This window comes from Danio aesculapii, chromosome 5, assembly GCF_903798145.1.
Source record: "Danio aesculapii chromosome 5, fDanAes4.1, whole genome shotgun sequence".
NCBI lineage: Eukaryota > Metazoa > Chordata > Actinopteri > Cypriniformes > Danionidae > Danio > Danio aesculapii.
Window position 1 is genome coordinate 33,117,220 of NC_079439.1, and position 24,664 is coordinate 33,141,883.

Below are 24,664 nucleotides of genomic sequence, written 5' to 3' on the forward strand. Positions count from 1 at the left end.
CACTGCCTTTTTTGTTGACAAGAAAAAAAGAAACGCGGTGCAATTTGTCGCTAGACAACTACTGAATCAGCTGGGTATTGTGCATGAGTTTTGCTGTTGATAATAATATAATTTTAATATTTAATAGTATTGTGATATTCAAGATTTGTGAAGTCATACAGCTCCAGATAACTCAAAACAGCAACCACAAGTCTCTCCTCCATCTTCAAAAGTCTTTGTTGTTGTCTTGACAACACAAACACTGCAGGCACCTCAACGAAAACCCCGCCTCTGCTTTAATTTGATTGGAGAATGAAAAAGACGTGAGTGATGTAACACGCTTCTTCCACTCAGTTGACTATTTTTCAACTGCAGGCGTACAGCGCGCAAGGGCAAAAACGCGAGGCGCAGCTGGCAGTTAAAATGCGAGGCACGCAGGGCACGTAAGCAGTGCACAAAATGCTCGCGGCTGTTAGTAAATCATTCAAAAAAAGTGCCTCTAAGCGTAAAAAGCGTGTTCTGTGTGATCGGCCCCTTACTCATTTTGTTGCTTGTGGGTTAAATTTGAGCACTAAGATGTAGCCTAGAGAATACAGTCTTTTTTCAAAATAAAAGACTTTTCAAAATAAAAGATCATTCAGACTATTCAGAAATTAAATAAAACGGAAATAATTAATGATTTCTTGTCGTTGCTAGATTGGATATAGTTGCGGCTGGAAGTTAACAAGAATTATTTATATTATTTATTTAATTTCCCATTTATTGTATTTTATCAATGTCTACCCCCACCCCAACCCTAAACCCAACCGTCACAGTAATGTAAAAAAAAATAAAAATGTTATACAGTGTCATAAAGAAATGCTGCTATATTGCATTTACATTTACATTTACATTTAGTCATTTAGCAGACGCTTTTATCCAAAGCGACTTACAAATGAGGACAAGGAAGCAATTTACACAACTATAAGAGCAGCAGTGAACAAGCGCTATAGACAAGTTTCAGGTGTGTAAAGTCTAAGAAGCAAAACATTAGTAGAGAATTTTTTTTTTTTTTTTTTTTTCTTTTTTTTTTGAGAGAGAGAGAGAGAGTACAGTTAGTGGTATAACCAGAGAGGCAGTTGCAGATTAGGAAGGAAAGTGGAGACTAAACAGTTGCGTTTTTAGTCGTTTCTTTAAGACAGCAAGTGACTCTGCTGTTCTGCTGTATTGATGTGCAAATCACATTCCGACTGGCCGCATTTCTGATCTAGACTTTACCAGCCCGGTGGTTGAGGACCACTGAGTTAAACGACAACCTTGCAGAAAAAAAACATGTGATATAGAGTCACAATCAAGCTGCACATTATCAACACTGATTTTATGGGCTTATGACTTTTCCAGGAAATAATTACCAGGAACAAATTATGGACATCAATAAAATAACTGAACAATGTGCGTGTGTCATAACATGTTTTAAAAGTGATGCTACCTCATACCCAGTTTTTCCAAGACAGTGGAAATGTGTCTGGGGGACTATTTAAAGAAAATATTTAAACATTAGATGTATTTAAAATATTAAAGATATTCAAAAAGTATTCAATAATATTCATTATTCGAATGATTTTATTTTTATTTGTACATTTACATTATTTTTCAAGGTTTCAATGTGTGGGACTGTCGAAATCAGTTTGTGTGTATATGTTTTACTTGTTTTGCCACCTTCTTCGGGCCACCTTAGAAGTTTTAGGTGTTAAATTGATAAAATAAGACGGTTGTTTCACCACTTCTCCTTTTAAATCTTCAGGTCACATCGATTCGCAGGAGATCATGCAGTCACTACGAGACCTTGGGGTTCATATATCTGAGGAACAGGCTGAGAAGATCCTCAAGAGGTGATTTTTATTCAATTAAATTTGTTTTTACTCATTTGTATCATCAGTCCATCTGTTATTCTTATTCACAACTAATAATATTAACAAAAGCTGACTGATCTATGTACAGTAGCATCTAGGTGATGGAAAAAACATAGCACACAGTTAATACAGCATATCTCACAAATTAATACACTAATTTTTGACATTCCTCAGCTTCTTAAAAATCTTCTTCAACAGTATGAAGCAAATTAAATGACGCACAAACTTTCTATTTCTTTTCTGTCTGTGTGACCGTGTACAGTGTGTGTGCGTAAAAGTCTTTCGCTTTCTGTCTGTGTTTATCACTCCTTCCTTCTTGTGATCCACCTCTTCTCTCTCTCTCTGCTCATCTTATCAGAATAAGGAGGGGTCATATTTGTGCCCCTATAATGTAGTAAGTAGAGGTCTTCTCCCTGCACGTTTGCCTTGCTCTGCATTTGCATTTCACCCGCTGTGTGTGTGTCATCTGTGCCGTTTTGTTTTGGATTTTTTTTCCTATGTGAGTGTTTTTTTTATTTATTTTTGTTTTAAAGGAGCTAATTGTGGATGTAATTTAGGGTGTTTTTACAGGATTTGTTTTACAGAGGAACCCTTTCTTAAACTTATTTAAAGAAGATAAATATGTGAAGGTCAAAATGGGGGGTGAAACTCTGAATCCAGGGACTTTTTTTGCATGCAAATTTGGAAAAAAAAGAAACCACTTGAAAATTCTAATTGGTTTAAGGATTTACTGAATTTATTAAGTTTGTGCTTGAGTAAAATATTGTTTTATTCTGAATAAAGTTCTGATCTTTTTTTTTTTGACAATTGTTTGAACTCTTAGTAAAAATGTTTTCATTTGTTGTGAATGATCAGGATTAATCAGCCAAATATTGCTTTGTAAACTTACTCAAAGTTAAAATATTAGTTTTAAATTGAATAAAGAATATGTCTCAAAACATGCTTGACCAATTATCATTTTAGCCATTGAATAGGGTTGGGTCGATAGTCAAAGCCTGATATTTACTTAATCTTGTCTACGGTATTTTGAATCTATCAGGTAATGTGTCACAGCATCAGTACACTGCTTCAATCTTTCACTTTCACATTTGTACTTAGTAATTTTAGTGAAAACCTCAGAGACTGTTGGTTGGTTCCTGTTGGTTGTGCACCTTTTTTACCAACCAAGTTTGTCGATGCTATTATTACAACACAGATCACTCTGCCTATTCATGCCAAAGTCCCGCGGAAAAAGTGCTTGACGGGTGGTAATTTGTCCGTAACTTATCTTTATTTATTTATGATTTGGTTATGGGTAAAGCAAAGACCATGCGGGTCAGGTAGTTGAAACGGTAGGCTACAAATAATTAGTTAGTTATGAATGAATTAATGATTCATAAATAATTCATTTACCGCTGCCTACGACATCGATGCCATTGTCCATCGCAATGTTTCACATTAGACATCGAACGATGCCAAACTGGTCGACATTGCCCCACCCTACCACTAAATGACAACATTTTATGTTATATTTGAAGGAAATGTCAACAATAGTTTGCAAATCAAATCACTAATTATAAATTACTCAAACACACAACCATAAATTGTAAATCTAGAGAAACTGTGGAATCTTCATTTTTTTTTTCCCATGAATGTGTATATTATTTTTATTTATTGCAGCTTGATTGTACATGATTCATTTTGGGTAGAAAAAAAGCTGATCTTATTTAGATAAGCTGCTGTTACCCAGAGCCACAATTAGTATATGGGTGTGTTATTTTAATTTTGCTCTCTGCTTGTTGTTTTTATCTGAACAGTATGGATAAAAATGGAACAATGACGATTGACTGGAACGAGTGGAGAGATTATCACCTCCTTCACCCTGCCGAAAACATTCCCGAAATCATCCTCTACTGGAAACACTCTACGGTAAACAAAAACAACAACCGCACTGTGCTTTACAATTCAAAGTTTCCAAAGCCAGTTTTCTTTCATTGATCCTCTCAGGAAGTCTCTTCATTGTGTTTAATTTGCTTTCACTGAGAGACAACACACATCCTATTAAAACTGGAGAAGCGCTTCTACCTCAAGTCATTTAGTTCTGCTAAGCCTGCTTAGTTAAATTTGTAGCCTTGCACTTGAAATACTGATGAATGACACAAAAGGGGGTCACCGTGAAGCAGTCTGATCCTTTTAAACAGATCAACAGTGTCTTGACGTCACTGACTTGACCTTTTTGACGCTAGATGCTACCTAATAGATTATTCTAGCACCTATACCCAGTTATTTCTGGAATTGTTATGTTATTATCATGGCTGCAAAACAAGTTCTTGCAGAACAAATCAGCGAATCCTTCTCTTGGGCTTAAAGGGACAGTTCACCCAAAAGTTCTTTTCTGTTGAACACAAAACCCGTTTTTTTGAGGAGGAAGAAGAAGAAAGTTGTTAGTTGGTAACCACTGACTCCCGTAGTATATGTTTTTCCTACAATGGATGTCAATGGTTACCAATTTCCAACATTTTTCAAAATATCTTCTTTAGCCTTTAATAAAACAAAAACTCAAACTGGTTTGGGACAAGTGACGGGGGAGTTATTGACAGAATTTTCTCATGGGCGTTTATGAATGGTAAGGATGCTGCAAAATGTCAGTACTGTGGCTGTAAGTCAGCAAGGACAAACATTTAAAGATGTTATTATGGGTCACACTTTATTTTAAGGTACAATTTGCTATAAACCATTTTCCAATACTTTTAGCTCCATAAACTAATTTTCTGCTTATTAATAGCTAGTAAGGTAGTAGTTGGGTAAATTATTGGAGAGGACTCCACATTTTCAATTTGGTCCAGTTAAGGAATGGTCACTGTAATGGAGACTTGTACATGAATGTAAACTTGCTACATTCCCTCAGCTGAAACCAAGATTTTATCTTTTACCATCACATTTTTTAGATATCTACAGCTGAGAAAGTATGTTCGTACATCTATCTCCCACTTTGAATTATTAGCAGATGAACATGATGTATATAAATTACTTTCTGTCTCTCCTGATGCCTCTGATATGATTTCCCATTTTGTAAATGTTTTTACTGATCAGTTTGATACCTTGTATTTGAAAGATTCCTGGGAGAGAGATTTAGGCATTCAAATTACCAATAAGGACTGGAAAAATCTATCAATGTCTTAAATACATGTTCTATTAACTCAAGACACTGACTAATCCAATATAAAATCGGCTTTATTTTTCTAGGGTTAAGCTTATAAATTCTACCCCTCCATCTCCTGTAAATGTAACAAATGTGAATCTGCAGAAGGCTCCTTGAGACATCTTTTTTGGTTATGCCAAAAACCTTTTGAGTTTTGGAGTAAAATTTTCTGATTATTCTGTAAGGCTTATTCCTGTGAGCTCACGCCTGATCCAGCAATCACTGATTTTGGTTGGTCTGACTCACTTTGTGGGTTCAGTCATCGAATAAAAAAAAGCTGTCCAATATGGAATGGTCATAGCTAAAAAATTATTCTTTGTCTATGGAAAAAGGCTTCAAAACCACTTTTTAAATCCTGGCTTTCCTGGCTTCAAAGCCACCTGGAAACCCTTTTTAAATATCTGTCAAATGCCAAGGATAACAGTTTAAAGGTGTACCCTGTCTGCAAGATCACCATATTGCCTGTGCCCACTGGCCTAGAAATATAGGTCTAACATTGTTAACCTATGTATAAAACTAGTCTTTTGTCTTTTTTTTTGTTGGTTTTGTTTGCCTTCTCTTTTCTGTCTTTATAATTGTTGTTGCTTTTTGTATTGCTCTGTGTTGCTTTAAGGTCAAAATAAAAACAGAATATTCAATAAAAAAAGTATTGCATAGGATTAGTGATGTAGCTTAAGATCATTTTTTATTGAGTAAGTATTAATTAACAGCCAATATCTTAATAATAGATGGCTAATAAGCCAGTAATTAATAATGGGCATTGTAACTTAAACTAAAGTGTTTCCTAAATATGGACTTAGAAAAACCCTTATAGTAGTGCATTTGTATTAAATTGGTACTTAAACATTTAAACAAAAGTACCAGATATTTTTGTATTTAAGGATATTACATTGTTAAATGTTTAATATGTATCTGTCATCTAATGACTAATAAGGCTGGTAGGGGCAATACATTTGAATACTACTACTACGTCATTATTATAAAAAGGCTCACTTTTACAATAGGCTCCCATTAGTTAATGTTAGCTTATGTATTTACTAACACTTTGCTTGTACAGTGTTTATTAATCATAGTTCAACATTTACTAATACATTATTGAAATCCAAAGTTGTTGTTTTTAACATCAGTTAATGCACTGTGAGTTAACAAGAACTAAAAGTGACTGGCTTTATTTACATTAACAACATTACATCAACTAAGATTATAAATATTGGGAATTCTTTCAACATTTAACTAGACTTATTGTAAAGTGCTAACATAAAACAAATTAAGTATCTAATATTCCACTCTAAAACCAATGAAAGCAATGAAAAAAATATATATAACATAACAATTGGATAACTTATAACAGGGATGCTCAACCCTGTTCCTGGAGATCTACCTTCCTACAGAGTTCAGCTCCAACCCTGATCAAACACACCTGAACCAATTAATTAGGACCTGAACAGCACTTGATAATTACAGGCAGGTGTGTTTGACATGAGTTGCAACTGAATTCTGCAGGAAGGTCGATCTCAAGGGACAGGGTTGCACACCCCTGACTTATAAAATACAAAACTAAATTTAAAAAGAGCGAGATAGATACATCAATATGTTCTTCTTTGTTTGTACTTGTTTTGTGAAGTCTGGAGATTCTGCCTGCTTACAGAAACTTATGTTTTTTTGTACAAATAATTTCTCATGCCCTCTTTATAGATATTTGACGTGGGGGAAAGTATGTTGGTACCGGATGAGTTTACGGCAGAGGAGAAGAACACAGGGATGTGGTGGCGACACCTGGTAGCAGGAGGTGGAGCAGGCGCTGTGTCCCGTACCTGTACTGCACCACTGGACCGCCTCAAAGTTCTCATGCAGGTACGAGATACACTCACACTACCTGTACAGGACACTGGACACAAGATACTTAAATATGTTCCAGATTTTACCATGTATTATTATGTTATTTTATAGTTTCATGGTTCTTTGCAATATTCCAAAACACAGACACATACATAAACACATAAACATGTATATACTGTATGACTGTGGCAAATACTGACCTGGCATACATAATACAGTTATTTGAAGTGTTCATTTTGAAAGCGTTGTGTAAAAATGACACTTTTTTTAATATGTAAGGGAAAGCATTTACACTTTTTTTTTTTTTTTATCAGCACTGTCATGTAAACATAGCCTTAAACTAGCCTTTTAATACATCATGAAGGTAAATAAATGGTAAGAAAATAATTTTTTTGCCATGATTTTTGAGTTGAAATGATGGTTTTCTCTTTTTAAGGTGTAGAGTATTCCTGTGATGGAAAAGCTGAATATTCAATATCATACTAGTCTTCATTGACACAATTTCTTGAATATGCTGAATAGATTTTTTCATGTAAATGTTGAAGGCTTTCTTTATTTGAAAGGTCAAACTTCAGAAAAGAAAAGCATTCATTTAAAATGAATGAGTTTTGTATTGTCATAAATGTCATTATCGTGGCATTTACTCCTCATAGCTGTTGTTGCCAGAGACACAAATTATTCATTAGACCCTCTAGGCTCAAATCCCAGTATGAAATCCCACATCAATCGAAGTGTAAGTGTTTGTAAGCTGTTATTCACCATTACTGTACAGTCACTGCGGCTCATGATGTTCTGTTCTGTTCTTTGAATCAGTGCCTTGGTGTGGGTGATCATGTACATTTGTACAAAATCTCTTAAGTCAAACTAGTTGCTGTTTCATTTGTTAGATTTTAGAGACATCAACATATTGAATTGTATAACTTGAATCATAAAACTGAAGACTTTCTCACCTTAACTGTTTTACCTCTGGAATGGCGTTGACAGGTTCACGCAACGCGCAGTAACAGCATGGGCATCGCTGGAGGATTCGCCCAAATGATCCGTGAGGGTGGACTGCGCTCACTGTGGAGAGGGAATGGTATCAATGTTTTGAAGATTGCACCTGAATCTGCTATCAAGTTCATGGCATATGAGCAGGTAACTTGATGAAATCTCTTGCCACTTTTAGAATAATTTAGCTCAATTCATCTTTATTTCTATAGCGATTTTACAATGTAGATTGTGTCAAGTTCTAGTAAACTGAAACTGTGTCAGTCCAGTTTTCAGAGTTAAAGTTCAGTTTAGTTTAGTTCAGTGTGGTTTAATTTTCACTGCTGAAACACTGAAGAGCAAATCCATCGATGGGCAGCTCCACAAGTCCTGTACCAAGCAAGCCAGTGGCGACAGTGGTGAGGAATAAACCTCACCAACTGACGAAGTAAAGAACAAAAATCATGAGAGAAACCAGGCTCAGTTGGACTCGACCATTTCTTCTCTGACCAAACTTCCTGTGCAGAGCTGCAGTCAAGGCGCTGGATATTATAATAAACATTAGAATATCTTATAGGACAAACTAACCTTATTCCAATGTTACATTATGATTATTACTGTGGTTTTTAAAGCGTAATGCTGCCTCAGGAGTGTGTCCTAAACCCCTTTCATTCCCAGTCAGTTGTTCTAGTATACCTAGAAAGAACTTGATCAGCTGGTTCAGGTGTGTCTAACCAGGGTTGGAAGTAAACTCTGAAGAACACCTGCCCTCCAGGGCTGAGTTTGGGCAACCCTGCTGTTGAGGGAAGACAAAATATCAGCAATGTGAGGAATTTTCACAGTGAAAAAAAGACTTATTAAAAAGAAGTCTGTGTGAAGTAAAACATTTATTTGACATAACCTAAACAAATATCTCTGATTATCTTCAAAGTCTGACCATTTGTTTTCTTTTTTACATCAGTTTCATGATTTCAGCCACAATAATCTTAACCATGTACCTCTTACAGTTAGTTTGGTAAGAAGGAATGATGCACAGATGCCCCGGACCTTACTTAATATTCAGTTTCAGTTGGACCATCAGCATACTGAAATAAACAGCAACTTCCTGTTCACATGGATTTTAAGAATAGCAAATAGTAAAATAAATAATGTCAGAATTGCATGTGGCAATTGATTTTGGGAAAAGAGATTTTGATGTTTCCTTCCAGTTTATTTTTCTCTGCAGTAAATTCAGTGTTGATGCGTTGTGTACAAATTTAATGCAAAAAATTAAACTGGTTAAACATCAGGGGTTCCCAAACTTTTGAGCATGTGACCCCCAAAATAACAAAACTTTTGACTCACGATACCCACTATCCTCAGAGGTGGTTATAAACATACAAACGTTGCACACAATGGTGCACACACACACACACACACACACACCAATAGGCCTATATAAATAAATGACAATTATATTTTTGTTTAATTTAATATTAATCTCATCTAATGAGTCTGGCAGGCACAATGATTAAAAATCACAAAATCTATTCTTGGTTTAATTTTGGAGAACTCCACTTGGTGATCATCCTCTATGTTCAGTCATGTATGATTTATTTGATTCTTTAAAAAAACATTTATTTTTAATGTACATGAGTGCCGTAAAGGTGTCAAAGTTAACCATGGTGCCATGAAATCAATCTGCTGCAACTAATGCTATTAATATTAAATATAAAAATTAACATTATAGATATAAAGTAAAGGGGTCGCAATATAAAGGTAAAAAAATCCAAAGGCTGATGGCTTTTTATTTGCATGTTGTTATTTTTTTAAATATAAATACTATTTTATCTTCTGTAGGTTATGGATAAAATATGTTAATCCTAATAGTTTAATTAAATTACTATACATTATAGGCAAACAGTGACATAAATGATTCTAGTACTAAATTTAGTATGATTTGCTCTGTCCTTCAGATTAAGCGGTTGATTGGCAGTAATCAGGAGACGCTGGGGATCCTGGAGAGACTGGTTTCTGGTTCTCTAGCAGGAGCAATTGCGCAAAGCAGCATTTACCCAATGGAGGTAAGAACATAAACTTTATTACTGTACTTTTCAATAACTAATCACCATCTTTTAATTAAGTTCTCCTTTCTACACTAAACAAAGCATGACTTTGTTCAGATGCCTCGGAGCTTAAACAAAGCTTCTGTGTGTTTAAGGTTTTAAAGACTCGTCTTGCTCTGGGAAGGACGGGTCAGTACTCGGGAATCGCAGACTGTGCTAAACATATATTTAAGAAGGAGGGCATGACCGCTTTCTATAAGGGTTACATTCCCAATATGCTGGGTATCATCCCTTATGCTGGAATAGACCTGGCTGTTTATGAGGTGAGTTTTACACCGTAAGAAAATGGAATATATGTATATGTATATATATATATGTATGTGTATATATATATATATATATATATATATATATATATATATATATATATATATATATATATATATATATATATACTTCTCAGGCTCTGTCATTGTTACTGTTGTTAACTGAATATGACCATTTAATATAATATAATATTTTATTTTATTATATTATTTAGTATATTATTTTATCAAATATATATTTTGAATTATATTAAGCAATCTAATTATACACTCAAATAATATTTTAGTTGTTTTTTCAAGCTTCTTATTTTAATGAGCTGAAAACACAATTCTTGCGTTGTTTTTTAGCAACTCACTTTATGTTCAATCCACTTACATTTGTTACGTTAAATTAATCAATTTGGGTTTGGCAAACAGAAATGAATTGTGTGGAACACTGCATTATTTTAGTGTATACATGTTCAAGTTTGTTTATTTATAAAGCACATTTAAAAACAGTCACAAGACTGACCAAATGCTGTACATAAGTAAAATATAAAGACAGAATATAAAAACATAAAATTAAGACAAGAGAAACTACTGAATAAATTTAAAAATGAAGCAGAAGAATGGACTATTAAAATAATATTACAAAGCCAAGCTAAATAGGTAAGTTTTTAGGAGTGATTCAAAAATAGATAGTAATGGAGCAATTCTAATCTCAAGGGAAAGCTCTGTCCCCTCTACATTTCAGTCTGGTCTGAGGAACTAAAAGAAGATTTTGATCACTCTGAGAAATAGGTTGAGGCTAGATTATGAAGGGATTTATATACCAGTAAAATAATTTTAAAATCAAATTTGAATTGGATGGGCAGCCAATGGAGGCCCCTTAGAAGAGGGGTAATCTGTCATGTTTTCTACTATTACAAATGAATCTAGCAGCAGCATTTTGGACCAACTGAAGGTGAAAAATTTGTGATTTTGAAAAGCCACAGTAAAGTGAACTGCAGCAGTCTAACCATACTATCAGATAGAAAAAGACTTAAAGCACTTAAGGACTGTGCCTTTCAAGCCCACATCTGACTCTAATCTGGACAGCAAAATAGAGTGGTCAACAATATCAAATGCTGCTGACAGATCGAGAAGAGCAAGGACCATTGAATCGCCAAAGTCAGTGGCTAGCATGGTATCATTAAGTACTTTAAGAAGGGCCATTTTAATGCTATGAGCCATTTAGAACCAAGACTGAAAGATTTCAGTGATAGAGTTACTATTTAAAAAAAAGAGTAATCCAAGAGAGAATGACGGTCGTACTGCAAAAGTGCGAAACGCTTAAAAAAACAAACAAACAGACATCCATCCACAGGCACCATCTTGCTTTCATTCAAAAACAGACACACCATCATATATATATATATATATATATATATATATATATATATATATATATATATATATATATATATATATATATATATATATATATATATATATATATATATATATATAAATTTAATATAAATATAAATTTGCTTGTGTTTTACTTCAATCTTTTTTCAGTGTTAATGGATAAAGTTAATAATAATTTAATACAGTTGTGTTATACTTACTTTATGCTTAATTTGAATGACAAGCATGTTTATTTAATATATTAAACTGTGATCTAACTCAGTATCGCTCCTATTCTTCCCTGTAGACACTGAAGAACTCCTGGCTGCAGAGGTTTGCCACAGACAGCGCTGATCCGGGTGTGTTTGTGCTGCTAGCTTGTGGTACAATGTCCAGCACATGTGGACAATTAGCGAGCTACCCATTAGCCTTAGTGAGGACACGCATGCAGGCGCAAGGTCAGTCTTCAAAACAGACAAGTCTTGTTTACTGCTAGAAAACCTCTAATTCTATAGATCTCCTGTCAGGGATGTTTATCCTTCATCTTTCATTTGTCCTCCAGCTTCTCAGGAAGGAAGTCCTCAGATGACCATGTCAGGACTCTTCAGACACATTGTACGGACAGAGGGCGCTTTTGGACTCTATAGAGGCTTGGCACCCAACTTTATGAAGGTCATCCCTGCTGTTAGCATCAGCTACGTGGTCTATGAGAACTTAAAGATCACCCTTGGCGTTCAGTCCCGGTGAGAGAAACCCGAGCAATGTTAAATCCTGTTTTCTTTTTATTACTGAAAGGGATCATTCGACAGTTTGCACTCAAGGAGAAAAGGAGCATCAGTTGGCTAAGAAACAGCATGCATGATGGGAAGACCATAACTTTTTTTTTTTCCTCAAAGTTTTAAGCTCGAGGTTTGTTTTTGATCCCTGAATGGAAGAATAACTGGAATATATGAGAAAGCACTGAGATATAATGATCCATACCTGCTTAAAACACAATCCTAGCTGAAAGTAAAATGTGAGCATCTCTATATGACGTGTGTTTTGAATCCCGACACCCCCTCAATCCAACTCTGACGTCATTTTAAAGGAACGCTCCAATTCTTTTGGAAGTAGGCTCATTTTATCAATCATCTAGAGTTAAACTGTTGAGCACTGTTAGCTTAGCTTAGCATAAATCATTGAATCTGATTAGACCATTAGCCATTCATTGTAAATTGAGCATATTTTCCAAAGAAAAGTGGAGTTTTTCCTTTAAGGATATGGTGTTGTGTTTGCTGTAGGGACCACAAGATTGTATTAAGTGTGTTTTATGGGAAGGAGGAGTCACACACATGAGCAAGAGCAAGAGTTACGGAATCATTTAGTACATGCAACAACAACAAAAACAAAACAACTGCATTCTTCAGTTCATTATTTAAAAAAACAACTGGAACTGGATGAGCTAGAAGCTTTGTTAGATGTGATGCTAATAATCCTGGTGGAGCTCCGGCGTTCTCATTCCACTGGATGGCAGTGTTCAGTAATGAAGTCTGGCACTTTCTTTTAAAATCAACTATATACTTACATTTCGCTCACAAAACTTACTGCTTTTATGTTATTCAACTTATTTGTTTGTGTTATTAGGCTAAATTCACAGTTTTCATGTTTTCAACGTTACAGAGAGCAACAAGGGGAACGTTTTCTTACTCATCAAATGGAGTCCCAGTTATACTGCTGAGGACTTTTCTTTGATAATTTATTTTTTAACGATGTTTATTTATTTAATTTAGAAGGTTATTAGTAAAAGAATTCAACATAAAATGATCACTACACACTCCCCATGATGATGGGCAGCTAAATAGGTGTTAAGGAAAAAGAAAGTCTTTAACACTTTGGGTCCAGGTTGAAGATGACTGATTTGAGAATCAGTTAGTCAGTGATTCTCAACTTCAGACCCACCACTCTGCATATGTTTATGTCTCTTTTATTTACATACACCAAATTTGGTTGGGACCACTGAATAAAAAATAAAACCGTAATTGTGACTTTAACTCACAATTCTGACTTTTTTCCTCTCAGTTTGGACTCTCATTTGCTAGTTGTTAAAACAGAATTGCAGTACTTGCATACTTGTATATCTAATAAGTCAACATTACAAGGATAGACAGATGGAAACCCGCAATTCTGACTTTTTTTACATTCAGATGTGACTTTGCTTTCTCAGTATTGTGAGATATAAACTCTTAATTTTATAAATATGAAGTCAAATATAGTTTTACCTTTAGGACTGAACTTTGTAAGTTGTTATTACCAGTTTGTCTCAGTTTTGAGGAAAGAAAATGTAGAAAATGTGGGTTTTATCCACCAATTTGGACTTTTTTTTCCACATACTGCTTTTCTCTCACCATTAGGAGTAAATATCAAGCAATTATGTCTTAATAATGGGCAATTGCACGTTTTTATCATGTAGTTTTGAGGAAAAGAAGCGGAAAAGTCAGAAATGCTGGGTTTATTTCTGCAAAATTCACTATTTTTCTCATAACCCCCCCCCCCCCCCCCCCCCCCCCCCCCCCCATCCCCCCACCACAATCACAAGTAAATTTCTTGCAATTCCATCTGAATGACTGACAAATGCAAGTTTCTATCACTCAATTCTGAAAAAAGTAAGAATTGTGAAATAAAACTCCACAATTATATTTTTCCGAGCTCCGTAACCTGACCCGTGTGTCCGATGAGAGACGCATGTAAAAATATGCAGAGGATTGAGTTGAAGAACCGCTGGTCTTGCTAAAGTTAGAGAAAGCAAAGCTACTGATATGTTCAAACAATTCTTGTTCATAGATGATCTGCATAACCTCAGTGTAAATATCATTTCTCACTATTATTAGTTTGCGAGGATTCAGTAACGTCTATAACACTCTGATTTATACTCAGTCTAGTCAAGGAACATATTTAAGCACTTTATTTTAATACAAATAAATAAATAAACCAGACTTGAATTTTTAGGAGAACTTGCAACACAACGATAGTATTCATTTAGTAGTTCGGTAGTGTGTGTTTAAGAACATTTTTAAATGTTTGTTTCAGCTTGGGGGCAAAATAAGTTCAGTTTTTGTAAACAAAACACTAAAAGAGGTATATAGTAGGTTATGATATCTTTTGACTCTTCGTCAGGAGACAGATATCTTGTATATTTGGATGTGACATTTCAATATTGACACCCATTTTAAAAATGTTTTGCTCTTACAGCATTTGCATGAGAAGCCCTAAAACCCAGCAGTTCAATGGGTTGCGATTCTACAAGACCTTTAGTGTTGATATAGTTGCCTTATTTATAAATGGAATAAAGCTGCTTTTAGACTCTTTGGGGGAAATGTAGGAAGATGAAAATGAAATATTTTTCTAATGCGTTGATTCTCAGGGAGAATACAGCGGTCTCAGAAGAGACTCTTCTCCATTCTGCATGGTACAGTATGTGTGCAGGCCCTGAGAACAGTTTGGCTTTTTTCACGGCCTGAAAACAAACTTGGATCAGTGGAAAAACTGCGAATACCCTTCTGTGTCCTGCTGAACTCAGCTGCGGCCCGATTCCCTTTGGATCAATTCCGTCTTTGTAAATGCATGTGTATGTGTGTCTTGTCTGAATATGCACAAATTGCACTGTAGAGTCTCTACAGGGCTTTAAAAGCTGTATTGCCTGCCTCGTGATGGAAGCAGCGTATTTTTGTCCGTTTTGCGTTTTGCACTGTTTCTCACAGGAGATATCTCTGGACTCTAGATGTCCTGAGACTAAAGGCTTTAGATTTGTGTTTTTTTTTTTTTTGGTGGCGATCCACACAATCAAGGTATGCCACTCTTCAAGACTGCCTGTAGTCTATTGCCTTACCGTTGAGCTGTTTGCTGCGGCTTCTGTGAGTGCAAATGCACAGTGTTTGCCACATGTATATCCATATGTACTGTTGCTGGGCTCCCCTGACTCTCATAAGCATTCATGCTAATCAAATATCCAGATGTTTGTACCGCGAAGCATATCTAGATGTGATGATACATCTGCAAAGTTTCAGTTGATGCCGCAATGTGCAGATCAATGCAAAAAATATGTTTACTGGACTAAAGGAAAATAAAATCTACGTCCTCTATAGAATGCAAAAATTGAATGTAGAGTGGGAATATTTATGTTTGTAAAATAACTGTAAAATAAAGTTATTCTTGATTTTGGTCATGGAAGTTGGGTGTTTTTTATTTATTTATTTTATTTCAGTCTAAGATTAAACTCTGTCTTCTTCATAAGGAACTGTGGGGGAAAAACAAGAAATATTTGCTTGTACATTTTTTTCCAAGAGTTCACACGTAATTAATGCTTGACGATGTTAGCAGGTTTGGCATACCGTCCCAGGAGAGAACCCCGAGCTCGTAGATAGATGAGCCCAAGTTAAGGTAACTTACCATTTGAGGAAACTGATTGCAAGAAACCATTTAAATTCAAAAATCTAATCCTAATGAGTACTGTGAACTTACTTCATCTGAGTAAAAGAAGCAATTTGAGCACCGTAAAACCCGATAAATGAAGAGAACTCAGACCAACTTAGTACTGTAAAACTCAATAAAGTAAAGGCAACTCTAACCGTTTGAGGAAACAGATTGCTACAAATCATTTGAGTTTAAAAAAAACAAAAACTAATCTATACTTATCACTTAAATAAAACATAATTTTAGCCCTTTAAAATATGTATTGGTCAATCTTGATTTAATTTGACTTCCTTAATCTAGATTACATAATGAGAGTCCTAAAATTAATCCCTTTATTAATCCTGGGTCACCACAGCGGAATGAACTGCCGATTTATGTAGCTGATGCCCTTCCGGAAACACCCATACACTCTCATTCACACACATACACTACGGATAATTTAGCTTACCCAACTCACCTATACCACAGGTCTTTGGGGGAAACCCACACAAACACGGGGAGAACATGCACACAGAAATGTCTACTGACCCAGCCGAGGCTCGAACCAGCAACCTTCTTGCTGTGAAGCAACAGCGCTACTCACTGCTCCACCGCGCCGCCTCACCTAATTAATTTAATATATCAAAATAGCTAGAAAATGTTGCTCTATATGAACTAATACAGCATAATTCTAAAATTATTAAAAGAATTAAAATTCTAAAAGATATATTTATTAATATGTATTTCTTAATATATTAGCTGATGAAAATAATAGTTTAGCAACTGGAAACAGAATCTCGGGAGTAAAGAGGAAGGAGAGAGACTCAGCAGACTGATCACATGACAGCGGTTTGCTTTCTGAGGAAGTCATTCATCCGCGGACTCAAGAGTAAATACTGCTTGTGTCTCACACCCTGCCGAGCTGACTACCTAGACAGCATACCTGGGACATTCTGTATCACCTCAACCATGATCGGTTGGGATATATGAACAGATTGGAGCTAGCGAAGAGCAAGAATACTGTTTAGCTAAGCAGTAGTCCTCAGCGGTTTTGACACACGGCCACAATGTGTTCAAGGGGAGTTGCCGAATGACTTGAGTACACTAAATATGCCTTTACAGTAGTTTCGTCTTATTTGGCCAGTTATATGTAACTCCGACTATGTTTATTGTACCAACAACCGCACAGTGATCACGAGTTTCAGGCTGGTGAAAACAGGATCTGGATCAGCACTAATATCAGCTCGACTCCTATCACTTCTGTGTTGAGCAGCTTCTAGCAGAGAAAGATGTCCTTTGAGGCAGCTAAAGCGAGGTTAGAAGCTGCAGGACAGACTCATGTTTTACAGTTCTGGGAAGAACTTTCTGCGGAAGAAAGGGGCACATTTCTGGAGGAAATTTCTCAGCTGCAGCCCGACGAGTTAGTCAAGCACTGCCGAGAAGCTGCAGCGTCCGCAAGCCGAGAGTCGAGTGCTGATGGTCGGCTAGACGAGCGGATGCAGCCCGTTCCTTCAGAGTTCATTGGGAGTGTGCGTAAAAGTGACAGAGAAACCCTTCAGAAGTGGGAGAATGAAGGTACAGCTCCAAATGTTCAATATAGTATACAATAATATATTTTTCTTTATTTTTGTCAGTGTGCTCTAAGTCTCATTGGAGTTTATGTAAACTAACGTTACTTGTATTTTCAGGGTTACTTCAGATTTCACAGGATAGAGTGGCTGTTTTGCTTTTAGCTGGTGGTCAGGGGACTCGACTTGGAGTATCCTATCCCAAAGGCATGTATAACGTTGGGCTTCCAAGTGGAAAAACCCTGTACCAGATGCAGGCTGAGAGGATCCAGAAAGTACAAGAGCTGGCCAATGTGAGGCATGGTTGTAGGTGCACAGTACCATGGTATGGTTCTTTTAGTTTCAGCTTTAAGCACATTTGGTCTTGTGGATGTTTTTTGGACCTGCGAATTCTGTAGTGGAAATGATCTCTGAAACAAAATGCTAACACAATAAATGGATGATTGTGATTCTAGAAAATCACACATCTGTTAATAATAATAAAAAAATGAACTGGTGGTTCAAGAAACTTGCCAAACAAACAAGCAAATGACTTAACACTTGTACTGAATTGTCTATTAATGATGTATGAACAGGTACATAATGACCAGTGAGTTCACCCTGGGACCCACAGAGAAGTTCTTCAAAGACAACAAATATTTTGGCCTTTGTCCATCCAATGTGGTCATGTTTGAACAGAGGATGATACCAGCTGTGGGCTTTGATGGAAAGATCATCCTGGAGAAGAAAAACAAAATAGCCATGGCTCCAGGTCTGACAGAGCTCATTTGACTTTGGAAACTGAATTTACTTCTTTTATTGTTAATGTGTTAGGAGTAGAGCATAAAATAATGAACTAGAGCCTAGTTTTCATAATTATTTGTTTTCATCAGTTACGAGTGAACAACGAAATAAGGTCACATCAGTGTCTTCTTTTTTTACTTGACTGACTGAAACCAGCTGATGTTTGCATCTTCGTGTTTATGTCTTGTTCAGATGGAAATGGCGGCCTCTATCGGTCACTAGTGGACAACAAGATTTTAGCGGACATGGAGGGAAAAGGTGTGGAGTATCTTCATGTGTACTGTGTGGACAACATCTTGGTGAAGATGGCAGACCCGGTTTTCATTGGCTTTTGTGTAAACAAAGAAGCAGACTGTGGTGCCAAGGTGAAAATGCCTTGTTTATGGTCTTGACTGAATCCCATTCATTTTAATGAGCATGTTATTTTGGTGGTGATTAGCCATGTTTACCTTGATTCTGGGCAGGTGGTGGATAAGGCCTATCCTGCAGAGCCTGTTGGAGTGGTATGTCGTGTGGACAATGTATATCAGGTGATCGAGTACAGTGAGATCCAGCCAGAGACAGCAGAGCTGCGAGGCCCAGGAGGAGAGCTTTTGTTCAGTGCCGGGAACATCTGCAATCACTTCTTTACCCGGAGCTTCTTAAAGGACGTGGCCGAGTATGTGCTCTCATCACACTGTTTTAGCATACAGTCACGTCCTCTTTTGTGTGAAGTCAACTTATTGTGCACAAAGGTCATGTTTTCTGGAATCTATTATAATAATCATGCTTCATAATTTTACCAAGCAAAAGAACCCCTAATATAAAGCCTACTAGATCTTTTTATTATCAACTTACTAGTGCAAGATTGTAGGTCCTAAATACAAGATTACTTGGTAACAATTTATATTAATGTTCAGTTTATTAACATTTGCTAACAGTAGTTAGGTATTAATTACAGAAAATTCTTTGCTAAATTCAAGTTCGATTTATATCCAAACACATTTCCAAACGGCCACAAGATTACAAGTGCTTTACAGAGAACATGCACACAAGCAGTATGGACACAATAAACAAAACAGCAATAGGCACATAATGTAAAAGAGAGCATACAAGATGTAAAATAGATTATACAAAAACAGTTTGGTTCCAATGCCTAAAACAAGAAAGTAATTGACCCTTTAAATAATTCCGCCTAGTTAAAAGATGCTACCACAGTTGACCACACTAAACAGATTTAAAAATGAGACCGTTGGACTTATACTTCAAATGACCTAGAAAATAGATGTGTCTTTAATTTAGACTTGAAAATTTGCAGTGACGAAGCCATTTTTAATTCTAGCAGTAGCGCGTTCCAAAGGCAAGGACAGGCTATATTGATTGCACATTCGCCCCTGCTTTTGAGGTGCACCTTTGGGATTTTAAATAGACACTGAGCAGCGGAACGCAAGTGTCTAGATGGAGTGTAGGCCACAATTAGCTGAGCTGAATAATGGGGGCCCAGGCCATGTAAGGTTTTACACATAAAGAGTAGGATTTTAAATTTAATTCTTTGTCTTACCGGTAGCCATTGGAGAGACCTTAAAATGTCTCTTTTTTTTGTTAAAAATCTAGCTGCTGCGTTTTGAACTAACTGTAGGCGAGAAGTCTTATTTACCCACGTTCATGGCAAAATAAATATTTAAAAGAAAAATGAAAATGTTTGTAATCTAATCTGAGGGATTTTTGTCCCTTCACTAAAAAGTTTATTCATCCAAAACTCAGTTCAAAATGTTGAATTTTCACAAAACAAAACAGATGAACTAACATTAACCTATTTATCAAAATATGATTTTATTTTTATATTAGTATTTATTAACCTTATTAGTTTTCCTTAGAGCTGCATGGTGGTGCAGTGGTTAGCACAATCGCCTCACAGCAAGAAGGTCACTGGTTTGAGCCTCGGCAGGGTCAGTTGGCATTTCTGTGTGGAGTTTGCATGTTCTCCCTGTGTTTGCGTGGGTTTCCTCTGGGTGCTCTGGTTTCCCCCACAGTCCAAATACCTGTGGTATAAGTCAATTGGGGAAGCTAAATTGTCCGTAGTGTATGTGTGTGAATGAGTGTGTGTGGGTGTTTACCACTGATGGGTTGCAGCTGGAAAGGCATCTGCTGCGTAAAACATATGCTGGATAAGTTGGCGGTTCATTCCGCTGTGACGACCCCGATTAATAAAGGGACTAAGCCGAAAAGAAAATGAATGAATAAATCATTGAGTTTGCCTTAGAAGGACACTATACCTACAGGTAACGGTTTACAAAACCAGAAGCTTAAAGTGTAGACTGTCAGAAAACATGGATTTTGGTCAAGAATTTGAAACATATTGACTTCATCTTTATCAAAGTCCTTTGTGCAAATAATTCCTCTTTCATTACAGGAAGTTTGAAAGTAAGCTGAAGCAGCATGTGGCAATCAAGAAAGTGCCGTTTGTGGATGGAGAAGGAAACCTGGTGAAACCAAGCAAGCCCAATGGCATCAAAATGGAGAAATTTGTATTTGACGTCTTTCAGTTCTCAAAGTGTGTTTGCCGCTACTGTTAATTTTGGCAAAATTGGGTATCACCCTCTCTCTCTCACTATCATTAATTTTTTTAAAAGGAAATTTGTCGCATTTGAGGTGTTGAGGGAAGAGGAGTTTTCACCCCTGAAAAATGCTGATGGGGCGCCTCTGGACACACCAACCACAGCACGCCGATCTTTGCTAGCACAGCATTACCGCTGGATTCTGGCAGCTGGTGGAAGCTTCATGGATGAGCATAATAAACCCATCGCTCCAAAACATAGGTGATAACACTAAATACCTTTTAGTGAATCAGCATCGAATAATGATTGTGGTGAAAAGCATCCTCAAAATGTCTTAAAGAGATAGTTCATCAAAAACTAAATATTTCCTAACCATATACTCGCACTTAAGTGGTTTCAAGCTTTTATGAATGATTAATTTTTAGGAGCAAAACATATAGAAGTCAATGGCTTCAGAAACAACATTCTTCAGAATATCTTGTTTTGTGTTCAGCGGAAGAAAGAAACTCAAACTGGTGGAGTAGTTCATTTCTGGGTGAACTATCCCTTTAAAGAGTCCAGATAATTCATGTGTTCCATTATCTTTATTGAGTAATTTATCATGATTGTGACTTCAACTGATGGTAAAACTAAAACCACTATAAAAGGGTTTACATTTGCTTCACAAAACTTGAAAACTGAAACTCACAGTTATTGTAAACATATTACATTTGGGAGGTTATTGCTTGAGGTTATAGCTGTGTTTAAAATAATGTGTTTCTTGAACATTAAGTAAGGGATACTGTACAAAGCCAGACTGGACTAATGGGCTTTACTCTGTAAACAACCGACTAGATGTACATTATCCCACTTATTACACAGCAGTTTGCCTCAAAAGTAAACAATTAGACACCAAACATTGATCTGAGCAGTACTAATTTACTAACTCTTTAATTTAATGTAAAGTTCGTGGAAAGAACGATGACTGGTTGCGTTGCGGCTTGCACTAAACAACTTGTATAATTATTCAGTCACAAGATGGCGCCAAACAGTCAAGATCAGCGGCGTGACCGAGAAGCACAGAATTATGTAGACTGAATTTTATACTAGGGATAGGGATACTAGGGATCCTGATACGATGATTCGTGTTTGTATTTCATACTTTGGAATGTCGTTATTGACCAATCAGAAAGCAGGTAAACATTGATCTACAAGCAGATGGCGGTTTTCATTGAATAAACCTGAAGTACACACACGTCCATGAAGAATTAAGCTGCAAACAAGCAAGCTACAAGTACCCACATGCCATAAAAATAGAGCACGTCAACCTATCCTAGTGCAATCAATAAACAAATGACTGTTTAGATAAATGCCAAGTGACCTTTACGGCAAATATGATGTTTTCACTCATATTATAATTTGTAATATAATTCCAAACAAACCAGTTGTAGAAAATGATGTGCTGTAAACATTTCCTAAAATCAACTCCATTTCCCTTATGAATTGAGTTCCCTCCAACCGACTTAACCTGAAAGGAAAATGCCTAAAAGGGATGTCTAACCTGCCCATGCAGTAAATTAACTATTTTAAGTCAGTTCCTTGGGTGGACAGCAGGGTGAGTGCTTTATAAGACTAGCTTTGTCTGTGCTTTCTTTTGCAGTACTGCACAGAATGAAGATCCACCAGCAATCTGTGAAATCTCTCCACTCGTATCATACTTTGGCGAGGTAAAAACTCAAACACTTTTGTTGTTGTTGTTGTGGTTATTGGCAATAATAGATGAGTTGATAATTCTGATAAAGAGTCCAGTTTTGTGTCTGAAGGACCTACATCTGACACAAAAGCTAAACACTTTTGATCATTCTTAAACATAACAATTTTTTAGCGGTAGTACAAAAAGAAGCGAGATTAGCCCTGAGGCACAGAGTAAAAAAAGGATAACTAGCATGTGTGAACATATGGAGCATGATGTGAACTGGAGCGGATGATGTCAAAGCAGCGTTTCTGTTCTCAGGAGAGAGCGTTGGAGACAGCTGCAACACCACATCTCTTTCTATCCTTTTTTCATTTTTAGCCTCCGTGACACATGGATGTATTTTAATTGCTGTGTTTTACAGGGTCTGGAAAAGCTGCTAAATCAGAAGAACTTGAAGTCGCCTTTTATACTTGACGAGAATGAAGCCAAGAATCTTGTGCAAACTGCATAATGTTTCCAGCTGATGATCAGGCATGATTTTTGACAGTAAAGGAAATTAAAGGGATGTTTACAAATCAACAATAAATACATAAACTAGTTAGTTTGGGTTGTGTATGAGGTTTTTGAAGTCTTTTGAAAATGCTCACAAAGGTTTCATTTTTTGTTTGATCAAAATTACATCTATAACAACTGTAATTTGTCAAATATTGCAACAGATTAAAGAGAATTGTTTTATTATATTTAAAAATATAAATTATTCCTGTGAATACTCCATTCTTCAGTCACAATGTGCTTAAATTTGGTTCCTAATTTTTTTTTTTTACTACAATCAGTTTTTTTTAACACAGTTTTTCAAGATTTTCTTTGACAACCATTTTCAAAATTAAATTTTGAACAAACGTTTATTTAAAATAGAAAGATGCTACAGTATTTCTGAGATTAAAGGGCGCTTATGATAAGCTGGACAGAACTGTCGTTATTTGTAGTGTGTCCACTGTCATATTGGAGTGATACAAACTCAATTAGTCTCATTTTTTCTTTTAAAATTTCCTGACGCTACAATAGGACCCAAATCCCAGTGATTGTGAGGCCCACTGCAACGTGATGTAGGAGTGCGGTTTTCCCTGCCCACCGAATTGATTGACAGGCACCATGTTTCTATAATAACATGAATACACACATTCACAGAACATTTTTTTTTGCAAATAAACTGGGAATAAAATATGTTACAACTCTCTGTGGTTTTTATAAGTTTAAAACAGAGCATGTTTGTAATAAATACAGTGAAATTGCTATGTAATTCTTAACCATTATAATCACCACAGCCGCATAAAGTGTCAGTAAACATAAATATGAGTGTGTCTGTGTGTACAGCAAGACATTTGTGTGTGACTCATTTCAGAAAGGCTTGAATAAACTCCACCACAAATACATCAAATGAACTTACTTGGTATTTTTGACTAATGAGCTGTATTTCAGCTTCATCCAAGTCTATCTGTCACTGTTGGATGTTTATCTGACGTAACGCATGATGAGAAGCAGACACCCATGTGGGAATGGTGGGCGGGGAGAAGCAGCTCATTTGCATTTAAAGACACAGGCTACAAAAACAGCTACAATGTATTCATACACCAAAATGGGCAAATTCTGGAGGCTATAATAAATAATCTGATGGGTATTGTGAGCTGAAACCTTAGTCACATTCTGGAGACACCAAATGCATATCTTACACATGTAAAATGGGTGGCCTTTAAGTGGATGTCCAACCATGTTTTGTCTAAACGACTGAAACAAAAACTTTAAAGTTATTTTTGGTTTTCTCCACTGTGGAATTCTGCTTCAATAGATCTGTCAGTTTATGATGTGACCTTAAAGTTATACAATAAACAACAATCCTTGTGACATTTTTGATACTGCAGTGTCATTTTAGCATTTTGTACAGAACACTGTTAATACCTGTTTTATACATAGAGATCACAGATATTCAGCCTATGCTGACCTTTCCTGTTGCTTAAAGACTAATTAACTGTGTCTAAAAATGTTTATATTATTGCAGCGCTGTCCTCGTTGGAGC

The 24,664-nt window shown here is 36.2% G+C and overlaps 2 protein-coding genes across 4 annotated transcripts in view; both read left to right on the forward strand.

The window, feature by feature from the left end:
- The window catches only part of slc25a25b (solute carrier family 25 member 25b), a 28,417-nt gene extending 14,297 nt beyond the window's left edge, over window positions 1–14,120 (forward strand). For 2 of the 3 annotated variants that reach the window (XM_056457964.1, XM_056457966.1), the window contains exons 3-11: window positions 1,763–1,850; window positions 2,230–2,265; window positions 3,668–3,779; window positions 6,748–6,906; window positions 7,876–8,028; window positions 9,816–9,923; window positions 10,061–10,228; window positions 11,907–12,057; window positions 12,162–14,120. In XM_056457964.1, the coding sequence (XP_056313939.1) occupies window positions 1,763–1,850; window positions 2,230–2,265; window positions 3,668–3,779; window positions 6,748–6,906; window positions 7,876–8,028; window positions 9,816–9,923; window positions 10,061–10,228; window positions 11,907–12,057; window positions 12,162–12,346 (1,160 nt within the window). In that variant the 3' untranslated portion in view covers window positions 12,347–14,120. The remainder of the gene's footprint in view (window positions 1–1,762; window positions 1,851–2,229; window positions 2,266–3,667; window positions 3,780–6,747; window positions 6,907–7,875; window positions 8,029–9,815; window positions 9,924–10,060; window positions 10,229–11,906; window positions 12,058–12,161) is intronic. The other variant, XM_056457965.1, reaches the window with a different exon arrangement.
- Window positions 14,121–16,877: 2,757 nt separating this feature from the next.
- On the forward strand, window positions 16,878–23,191 carry uap1l1 (UDP-N-acetylglucosamine pyrophosphorylase 1, like 1). The gene is made up of 9 exons (XM_056457967.1): window positions 16,878–17,602; window positions 17,716–17,920; window positions 18,171–18,346; window positions 18,571–18,743; window positions 18,843–19,036; window positions 20,771–20,911; window positions 20,991–21,176; window positions 22,555–22,621; window positions 23,012–23,191. Exons 1-9 carry the CDS (start codon window positions 17,317–17,319, stop codon window positions 23,099–23,101), a joined length of 1,518 nt encoding a protein of 505 aa, XP_056313942.1. The 5' UTR covers window positions 16,878–17,316; the 3' UTR covers window positions 23,102–23,191.
- Window positions 23,192–24,664: the final 1,473 nt, after the last annotated feature.

Excerpts from the sequence above, each read along its gene's own strand:
- uap1l1 (XM_056457967.1), top strand. The coding sequence starts at position 17,317 with ATGTCCTTTGAGGCAGCTAAAGCGAGGTTAGAAGCTGCAGGACAGACT. Across the intron at positions 17,603-17,715 it reads TCAGAAGTGGGAGAATGAAG|GGTTACTTCAGATTTCACAG; the intron begins GTACAGCTCCAA and ends TTGTATTTTCAG. Across the intron at positions 17,921-18,170 it reads TGTAGGTGCACAGTACCATG|GTACATAATGACCAGTGAGT; the intron begins GTATGGTTCTTT and ends ATGTATGAACAG.